General features: G+C 46.4%; 2 protein-coding genes across 2 annotated transcripts; both read right to left on the bottom strand.

The window, feature by feature from the left end:
* Nucleotides 1-2,003: 2,003 nt before the first annotated feature.
* Nucleotides 2,004-2,326, bottom strand: LOC308421517 (alpha-ketoglutarate dehydrogenase component 4-like; the record flags this gene model as incomplete). Its single annotated transcript, XM_080917918.1, has 1 exon — nt 2,004-2,326. The coding sequence occupies exon 1, from the start codon at nt 2,310-2,312 to the stop codon at nt 2,004-2,006; it is 309 nt and encodes a 102-aa protein (XP_080774044.1). The 5' UTR covers nt 2,313-2,326.
* A 1,459-nt stretch (nt 2,327-3,785) lies between these two features.
* DEGS1 (delta 4-desaturase, sphingolipid 1) lies at nt 3,786-9,888 on the bottom strand. Its single transcript, XM_080933003.1, has 3 exons — nt 9,740-9,888; nt 6,577-7,319; nt 3,786-4,648 (listed from the first exon to the last, which is right to left on the bottom strand). Exons 1-3 carry the CDS (start codon nt 9,819-9,821, stop codon nt 4,502-4,504), a joined length of 972 nt encoding a protein of 323 aa, XP_080789129.1. The 5' UTR covers nt 9,822-9,888; the 3' UTR covers nt 3,786-4,501.
* Between the last annotated feature and the right edge of the window lie 694 nt (nt 9,889-10,582).

Below are 10,582 nucleotides of genomic sequence, written 5' to 3'. Positions count from 1 at the left end.
ATGGGGAATGAGATCTCATGCTGGCTCAAGAACAAATCTCTACGAAGCAACCCCAAAGATGGTAGATGCACTTCTCAGCAGTCTATGGTCCCTGTGGGTTGAGACTGGACAGCTGCTACACACAGACACTCAGGCTGGGCACTGAAACTGGGACCCGCTCTGGGCAGTGATGGGTGTTGGATAAAGAACCTACCCTTCACGGTTCTTTGACTGGGCACAGAAACATACTACTTCCTAATCTCCGCCTTTGAAAGGCTATGTGGGCTTCAGCATTCTCATGTGTTGAAGCAGGTATTTTGTGCTTAAAACCCAGAAAACTGAAATGAAGGGTTTTCTCTGAAGATTACAGGAATGAACTGACTTCCTGGTTCAGGGACGGTTCAGTCAGTAAAGGAAATGCAGGATCTGGCTGTGTGTTTATGGCCACCAGGAAGACTGCTGTTCAGAGTGTATAACACACACTCACTTATGCCAGGAGAAATCCCAGCTGCCCACTCTTTCGGGAATGAGAGGTTCAAGCCACAAACTGGACAATGGAAGTGTCACTTGGGAGTCTTACTGAATCTTCCCCCAGTGGCCAGGAAGAGCAGCAGCCTTTGATAGAATGACCTAGAGGAGATGGGTTAGAGAAATTCTCCTTGGATTAGAAATTGCTGACCAGCAGAATTTGAGGCCTCACAGAGAAGGCAAGTCCATTTTTGCAGGCTTTGGGCACAAAGTATCCCTTTAGCCCTTCAGAGAGCATAATGTGTAGAACAATGTGTGCCCAGTCACCATTAATCCTAGACTACAAAAGCAACTTATATTTCTGTGAGTCCCACCTGCCTGTCCACCCCCCTCCTTCCATGCAGCCACAGTTCACAGACCTCCTGACACACAGACACATGTACCATGAGAGGCATCACAGATGGGTGGACACACGCACACACACACTGTGATCAGCATCATCACCTTTTGGACCCACAGCGATGCTCAGACCTGTCAGCACCTGAAACCTTCCCTCAAAGTGTTCCTGGCTTCCTGAGCCAACTGTGAGGTCACACTGATTTTTGGCAAAAGCTAAGCGTTTGGGTGAGGCTCCTCATCATTTCATCTGACCTGTAGAGCCACTTCTTGGTAAACCCTACTCCCTCCCCATAGCAGGTCCTCCCCACTGTGGCTGTGCCTTAGGTGATTGTCATCCTATACAGGCTTAGGTGCCTTCACTGGATGCTTTAGCTGTGTCTACTCTCTGTAGGCTGGGAACATTTTATGCACTTATTACACCCTAGGCCATTCTTAACCCTAGGTCCTAAGACTGTTCTTTCATTCCAAATGACAACAGCGCCTATGTTTTCCTTGACATGAAACAAACTGTACCCTTGTTCAAACAATGAAAAAAAATCTTCCAAATCAACAGCAGGTAGACTATCGAGAAGGCAGGCTTCGACAGCTCCAAGTACTCACTGTTATCATGTGGTCTCAGGCTGCTCAACACCAGAACCTGTGAACAGCTCAACACCAGAGATAAGTTACCCACATGCTGACATGCACTAGAACCACATCTGCACTTGGCTCTGTAGAATGAACCCAGGAACAGATGCCCTTCCACCCTTCTGCTAGGGATTTAAACAATGCTCGATATTTAAATCCTGCAATGCTGAACATCACCCTAGTCTATGTCTGTTGCTGGAGGAAAGATGTCTAATAAGACAATTCCAGTGAACAGTCCATTGTGGGGGAAGTCAAGACAGGGACCCAAAGCATCATGGACTCTTAATACATTTCTCTCTTTCTTTTTTTTTAAATGTAGACTTTAATAAGTGTTCAGGTCAGCTCGTGGAGAAGCTGACCAAGATACACAACGTAGGAGATACATGTGACCACCTGGAGTTTCTAAACTTCATTCTGCTTACAGAATATTTATGAAGGTTGCTTAATATATAACTTTTCATTTGACATTGTGGAAGTCCTTTACTGTAAAGCTAATCCTTTTGTCTTGTGACAAGAAGCAGCCACAGCGATCACTCTGGACCCCCACGCTGGATAAATTCCATTTCCTCTTGAGACATAGGTTTCCTCCTGTACTTCTGAGGTAATGGTTTTATTATTTCTGCAGTGTCTGGTGGTCCCTGATGCATCAGTAAATCTGGGGACATATTTCCTTTAGAATGCTGTGAAATTACAGAGGAGTGGGGGCCTTGTGCAGCAGATCCCAAAGCTTCTGAGGCACTGAGTTTAGGTTTGTCTCTTCTGTTAGGGAACTTTATTAGTGGAGCATGTGGTTTCACTATCTGCACGACCCTGGTGGCGGAAGCCATCTTGCTGTCCATCGTGACCCCCGAGCAGGGGCCAATACATTTCTTTAAGCTTCAGTTTTTATCTATGAAATGCACCAGTGTTATGTATGGAGACAGAAGTATACACAACCACATATGCAGAGCGGTGTACATAGAGATGCTGAGATGCTATTAAGACAGCACTAGAGATGGGGAGAGTGTCTCGGTGGTGCCTGGTTAGCATTCAGGGAGCCTTGGGTTCCATCCCCACTGCTGCAAACTATAATTAAAGACCATAGCTGGACAGCAAACAGTGAAAACATTTCCCAATAAATGCTCTGTGTTTTAAATTTAGCTATCAGTTAACCTTTGGATACTGCATTTATCTAAGGGTTATATAAACACACATTCTTTGGCTTTTAGATAAAACTCAGTAGAATTCCAAGATGCTAGTCTCATCCCATTAACCAGGACTGCAGTCTAGTACTAGGCCTGTTCAGGTTGGGGAACACAAAAATCAGTCATCGATTTCTCTTAAGGAGTCACCACCTCAGGGAAGCTATTTCTGCAACTCGATCAAAGCCACATGAAAAGTGCTCATTAGGGAAATGGTTCCTGGCCTGTTGTGGGTTAGGGCTGGAGCAGGGAAGAGGGTGAAGCCTTGAGACCTGGATGAGGAACAGAGCTGAGACTGACAAGAACTGCAGTGAAGCCCTGCAGCATCTCTCTGGCCTTTGGAGGCTCCAGGGCCCAACGTTCCTACTGCCCAGTTAGTGGCATCCTTGAATAGACAAGAACTGACTAGAGTTACAGCACCCCCCACCAAGGTCAGAAAAGAAAAAAAGAACTTACAGGTGACACTGGAATTGTGAAGGTTTGTCAGTCCCACAGAGGATTCATCCCTGAGCAATACAGCTGACCTTCTAAAAACATGTTTTACATTGCATTTCCTCCAGTGACACTTCTGAGGTAGCCAGGACTGCCGATTTTATTAATAGCACAGGATGTTAGCTACTAGAGACAAACCCCCACTACCAAGCCACAGTGTTGCCACAACAGTGCAAGAGTATAAAGTCTGTCAGCTGCTTCCAGTGTTGAGAGTCAACAGAGCTGAGGAAGGAAGTCGAATATGGGTGTGGTTAAATTTAGTAAAGACTTTATTCAGGATCTAGCAGTGTCTAGGTTAGGTGGCAGGGATAGTAGTAAAAATTAAGAACAAATAACTTGCCAGGTGGTGGTGGTGCAAACCTTTGAGCCCAGTATCTGGGAGGCAGAGGCAGGCAGATCTCTGAGTTCAAGGTCAGTCTGATCTACAGAGTGAGTTCCAGAATAGCTAGGGCTGCACAGAGAAACCCTGTCTCAAAAAACCAACAAAACTACAAACAACAAACCACCTCAGTAATTTATAAAAAAATTTCCACCTCATCCTTTTAGGGTTATTCAACTTTGTCAGGGAAGACATAAACGGTTCTTCTGTTGATATCACTTGGGGTACCAGAGACAGATCAAAGAAATTCCACCTAAGGCTAGCTTAATAAACCAGTGAATTTATTTGGATTACTTACAGGATCATCGACAACTCAAAGGCAGTTGCAACAACAGTGGCAAACTCACAAATGTCCCTCTGCATCCTTGACCCTCGACGCTCCTGTTGAATTAACTAAAGCTCCTCCAGAAAGTGCTTAGTGTCTGGAACCTCAAGGAGGGACTTTGTGACGGAGCATTTCATCAGTTTCCAAGTCTTATAAGCCTTCCTTTCCCCCCTAAGAATAAATGATTGAATCCAGACGAAACTTACACAGTATGAGCTCAAGTCAAGCCTTTAACAAAATAAAACTTCTGGATAAAGTTTTAAAGTTCTCCCTAGCACTGTGGCAACTATACCAATACAATAGAAATATAACAATGCAATGAACATTAATATATATAATTAACAGTTCAGTTTATTAGGGGCTTTAATAAAGCAAAACTTTATGATGAAAAAGAACATAAGCTTTTTATGATTTGCTTGCAGCATGGCAGACACAGTAAAGACGCCTTCAGTAACAGTGATATGGACTGTGAGTACAGCTGAGCAAGCGCAGGAGCCACAGGCACGCGGCAGGCTGTCAGAGGAGCCTCTGATGGAACTGAGGCCAGCGCAGCTTCTGGGCATCACTGACCTCAGGCTTAACGAGATAAAAACTCCCCTTTACCACCTATTTTGAAGCTGTGGACAGGAATTCCTTTGGCTGTGACGATGTCTACTCCAGAAACTCGTTCCCTTTCGGAGGCCTCTTCACCCGTGAGTAGGGACTTACTGTGTCGTCCATCACGAAGTCATACAGCACTTTGATCCAGGAGTTGTAGTGCGGGAGGTTATCATAGTACTCGCTTGCGATTTTCCTCACCTGGGAGTGAAAAGGTGACCCGTTACTGAGGCTTCAGGATGACACTGACAGAGGGACAAAACCCAAACAAGGCCGATGCTTTCCCTCATGGTCCTTTAGACCATCTGCAGTTCTTCACAAATCAGGATGGCTTACAGGGCACACACACATAAACAGTTCCATCAAATCAACACCAGATTGATGGGAAAGCCAGGAGCAACCAGTTTCACTTAACAGCTGGAGCAAAGAGATGGTAGCATCCCAAATCTTAAGATGATGGAGCCCGTTCAGAGCTGGTTCAGAGCCTGGGCAAGCACGAAGTCAAGGAGTCAAGACTGAGACAGAAAATGCACTCGGGACCATCACAAACACAAGAAGCCCAGGAAATGTATACATTAAAAGATACAAAGCTAAAAAGAAAAAAATCAAATTCTCAATGCTAAGAATCCGAGAGCCTAGGGAAGTTGTCAGCTGTGTGCCCACTTCACACTGACACAGGATGTCCACAATTCTTATGGCACTGTAAAATAACTGAAAAGGGTATGCTGGGAAATGTTCTGTGCTGGTGTTGGAGAGAGAGCTCAGCAGCTAAGGCACTCTCTTGGCCTCTGAGGGCACCAGACATGCACACACATGGTACACATATGTGCAAACATATATACACATAAAATAAAGTCACTAAAAATACACAAACTCCTTTTAAAAGTTAAAATGTTAAAACTACATAGGGACTGTGCAATAAATGCTAGGTAATTACTGAATAAACAGAGTTCCTTGTAGGCAGACATCTTAGAACAGGAAAGGAAGGGCTATCTAACGCTAGGGTGGTTTATAGTTTATTAACTTACAAAGGGGTAGGAGAGAGCATGGAAGAGCAGTCACTGATATGCTGATTCTTTTAAATCACAATCCTTCTTAAAAAATATCAAAGACTCAGTTCCCTAATCACAGAAGAGGGCAGCTCAGGCCCCACCAGAACGGCACCAAGGGGCTGGAGATGAACATCACCTTGCACCCTGCTTCAAAGCTGTCTCCTGACACTTGCATGTTGCATTCTCCCAATCTGAAAAGCAGAGGACAGCAAAAGGAACTCTCAAACGTCCCAATTAGCCCTCACACACTCACTTTACATGTACACTGTACACGGAACACACCACACTCTGCTTTCTTCCCGAGTATGTACCAATCTAACCCTTCGTGTCAACTTTGAATACAGCAACATATATTTTTTATGGTAAGGGTTACCCATTGAGGAGAGTTTACAGTCTTTTCTTAACCAGATCCAGAGCAATCACCACTTGCTGTAATTCCTTATCATGCATGTCAGATGTGGTTTCTCAACAGTCAGTGTTTAAAACTTTGAGTGGGCACAGCATAAAGTATCTGTTAGGGTCCCTTTATATACATCATAGCTTAAAAAACAAAGGAAAGAAAACTATTCTTTTTCCTATGTATTTCTATTTTTTAAGATTCCTGGTTTTGGACAGATGAAAAGAATGCAGCTGAAATGTGTTCTTCTGTTTCCTCCACACGTGAGACGTGGCAGGCCTACTGTCCAGAGAGCACTCCTGCTGGGGAGGGGTCCACCCTACAGGTCAGGATGTGGTCACCTCACCTGTGTCATGAGAGCCACTCGCCTTAACCACCTGCAACCGTCTGGCAGTGACAAGTGCTCCATGAGCTGATGCTCCGGCGTGGAGAAGCTGTCTTCTCCTCTGGGTTAGTTAGTCAGGTAAGATATGCACATTTCCCAACACTGCTGAGCATAACTCTAAGCATAACCACTAAGCCTAAGAACCCCAAACAGTTAAGTTAGGCTGTAGACAAAGGAGATAAATTCTCCTGTTTTGAAATCTCATGAAACATTAGATTCCTTTTACAATAAGCAAGCCATGACTAACTTTGATTACATTATCATCAGGAACAAAAACATCAAGTCCTCTACTTACCAGAGGTAGGTTTTTCCCAGGAACGTTGGGGAAGTCATGGTGTTCATTATGGTAGCCCACATTGAAGGTGAGTAAGTTCAGAGGCCCATAATAGGAGTATGTTTCGTACCCCTTTAAGAGCATGTAATGTTCGGCTATAAAATGCCCAGAAATTGGGTGCAAACCCAGGCCAAGCAAGGTGGCTAACAACATGTAGACTAAAGATTTCACACCAAAAACATAATAAATGATAACGTCAAAAGTGATCTGGGTCACAGTATTGATGATTTCCAGATAGGTGATTGGTTTGGGATTGATGAACAGGGGTCTAAAAGCATAAAAGAGAGGCTGCAGGATAACCCAGACAAACTTCCTGAAAGTGGTGCAGAAGAACCAGCCCTCAAAATCAGTAGGAATATCTACGTCAATGCCATCAGCTCCGAGGTATCGATGGTGATCCATGTGGTATCTCTTAAAGGAAATCGAATACGGAACTCCGAGAGAGAGGTTAGCAAATATTCCAAACCAGCGGTTCCACAGGGCCCTGTGGTGGCCAAAGGGGAAATTGTGGGAAATCTCATGGATAGCCAGAGTCATGGAATGGTTAAGGCAGCTGCCAAAGACATAAGACCAAAAAATGATCCATTTCCACTCCAAGTCTTTGACTAAGTAAAATGAAGCCAACTGGACAAGAAGCATCATGGTTATGATCCAGATCAGGTTAGGGTCGGGTTTCATCAAGGATTTTATCTCTGGATACTTTGCTGTAAGAAAAGAAAATACAGGAAATCAGAAAGAAACAAAAGCATAGTACAGTTCAACAACTATAATTAATACAATTAGATTAATGCAATTAGATTTTCCCCTTTCCTAAGTCACAATACTTCCCCTTACAGACTTTATGAAATATTTATTTTCTAAAGGAAAGGAATATGTTCTGGTAATAAAGCCACAACAATTTATGCAAGGAAAATTAATCTGGATATCCCAATCCTTTTATATTAAAATAATTATTTATGTTTAGACAAAGCCTGTACATAATTACTTTTAAGATGTTTGGTTATTTATTTAATGTGTTTGAGTCTTCTGCCTGCATGTATTGTGAGCCATGTGGTGCTTTGTTGCCTGCAGAGATAAGGAGGGAATCGAATTCCCCCAGAGCTAGTTACAGTTAGATGTGAGCAACCATGTATCACTGGGACTGAACCTGTGTCTGTTGCCAGGACAACAGGTGCTTTTGTACTCTGAACCAGTGAGCATCTCTATAACCCAGGCTCTGGCACACTTATATAAACCATTGAGTTAGCACAGCGGACATAGGAAAGGACGTTTGTTTTATAGGAACTCTAAATCGTAAAACTCAGACTCTTCATACACCGTTGGTGAGCATGTAAAACAGTTTGGACTGTCTGACACTCAGCCAAAATGCTAAACAGAGAACTGCCAGCGATCCCCAAATGAAAACGAATCCATACCCTGGATTCGAAGGAATGTCAATTGGATTGACATTCAAAGGAATACTATTAAAAACAGCTGAAAGTGTGTGTGTGGGTAGGGGGGAGGGTATTAGCTCAAATGTCGATCAAACAGCTCTTAAGTAAAATGTGGTACCACCATACAACAGGGCATGAAAGGCTTGGACCGCAGCTGATGGATCTGGTCACGGTGAGGATCCTGATGGTTCTAACCTTATTACTCCTCCAAAGGACTCAACAGAAGAAAAAAGGCATAGGTGAGCAATGGAGGCATGCCACAGAGGGCATTTCCTCCTGCTCCCTTTCTGCTTCCGGGCTGACCAGAGGGGATCGCTTTTTTCCATCAAATGCCCCCTCCACTGTGATTTCACCAGACCCTCACCCAAAAGCAATGGCACATGTGAGGACAGGTGGAAGCCAGCAGCCAAAGTCATTCCTCCCTTGAGTAGCAGGCATTTATCACAGCAGGAAAGCAAAGACAAAACCGAAGAGCCCAAAGCAACTGACAGCTCAGGCGGTGATAATAATGACTGAAGTTTCACCTTTCCAACGTAGTCACCCAATCTAAATCCCAGGGCAGAAGCTAGGGGTGCAGCTCAATGGTAGAGAACTTACTAGCACCAGGAAATCCCGGAGAGTGAATTCCACGACTAGAAAAATAGTTTATTTGAATGGCTGCTAGTCACTGTGATGTGTGAAACAAGAAATGTCTAAGTTTAGCAACTACTGCAGAAATCAGGTCCTCACCGCTGCCCCCTCCCCCACCAGATAAATATTTTTAAGAGTGTGAAATGCTGGGTATGGCACAATTCCTCACATCCAATGGTCTTTCGTTGATTTTCTCAGTTAAAGAAAAACCCACAAGACAAATGTTAAAAATCAAAAAACTTTCTATATCAAGCACCAAGTTTTTAAAAAAGGCATATTCTTTGGCTGCCATCTAATTATGAAGGTTGGAATCTTCCTCACAAACATTACTTCATCTTGATGTCTGCCCAGGCAAAGTACTGGGAACTGAAAATTGAACTGGGTAATGTATGCAAAGTTCTCAACCCAACAATTTGTCCTATTCTTAAGAGCAGCCTGCGTGGATGAGAAACCTCTCTCGCTTATGTGGAAACCCCTGACAGTCTCCTAAGTCAGGCCTAGCCTGTCCTAAGGTCCCGGAGGCTAAGCTGCGCGCCTTTCCTATCCGGCCGGTCCCGCAGATCACTAGAATAAGGACTCACAGGAGCCATTCGGTCTGGGAAGCCCAGGGTCACCAGGACCTGGTCCCCCGCTAGGCCTGCGGCAGACTGGATCACGTGATCGAGGCTCCGGGCGCCGGGGATGCCCCTGGACCACGCCCTGAGCCAAGTAGGCGTCCGGGCTCGAGCCCACCCCTCCACCCGGAGTGAGGCACCCTTCACTGTCCAGGCAGGAAGGGTGAGTCCGGGTCGCCCTACCGGAGGACCCTCAGCTCACAGGCGGGCGGAGGCCGCCAGCGCCTGACCACCGAAGGGCCGGCGGCGAGCGGGAGCACGCAGGCCCCCATCCCCCGGTCCTCCGGCCCGCCCGGAGCCCGTCCCGCGCCCCGCTGCTGCGGCCTCTCCCGCGCCGGCGGCCGAGCGGCTGGAGGGGCCGCGGAGGCCGCGCTCACACGGTGCGCGCGGGAGGCCGCACAGGGCCCGCACACGGCCGCGCGCACATAACGGGGCGCCGATCTTTACCTAAGATCTCCCGGCGCCGGGAGGCGTGGGGCTCGTCCGTGTAGACCCATTCGAACTCCTCTCGGGACACGCGGCTCCCCATGGCTGCGGCGTGCGGATCCGCTCTGCCTCGGCTCGCGTCCTGACGGCGCAGCGAGTCGCCTGGCTCGTGTCGGTCAGCCGCGGGGACGCGGGAGGAGGCGGGACCTCAGGCCACGCCCCACAGAGGACACGCCCCTCCGGGAAGCGATGGGCGGGACCTGGACTCTGCCGCCGAGAACCTTGCTGACTCAAGAAGCCTGGGAAAAAGGTGGAAAGGGAAGGAAAGGACTGCGGCTGGATAAGGCTCTTGCTTCAGCGCCTCAGTGGGTGGAGTACTTCCCGGTGGCTACCTCTCCTCGAGTTCGGAAGATAATCCGCTTGAGTACTTCTCCGGTGTGGCTACCTCTCCTCGAGTTCGGAAGATAATCAGCTTTAAGTGGCAACGGGCCCGTGTTTCGTTTAATTTTTAATAGCAAATTATCAGTTGGGCCATATTTGGTTGCCTTCTGGAGCCAGAGACTTGGAGTGTATGGCAACTAAAATACAAAACAAAACAAAACACTTTTCCTCATTGCTTTTCTCTCTCCTCCCTTCTGCCTTCCCCCTCCACCATGTTTGCTTTTGTTTGTTGAAGTAGGGTCTCACTACCTAGCCTAGGTTGTCTTCCAGTCCTACCCTTGCCTCGCCCGTGCTGTCAAGAGAAGGGAAGGGAGAGATGGGGTGGAGTTTGTGAAAGTTTCTCTTCCACTGATGGTTACTCAATCACACATCTTCCGGAGTCACAGAAGGGATCACCCACAACTTCCTGTGGGAGGCAGGGGA

The sequence above is a fragment of the Micromys minutus genome (genome assembly GCF_963924665.1).
Source record: "Micromys minutus genome assembly, chromosome: 1".
Classification (NCBI taxonomy): domain Eukaryota; kingdom Metazoa; phylum Chordata; class Mammalia; order Rodentia; family Muridae; genus Micromys; species Micromys minutus.
The sequence above is the reverse complement of the archived record's forward strand: the minus strand, read 5'-3'. Positions and strand labels throughout refer to the sequence as shown.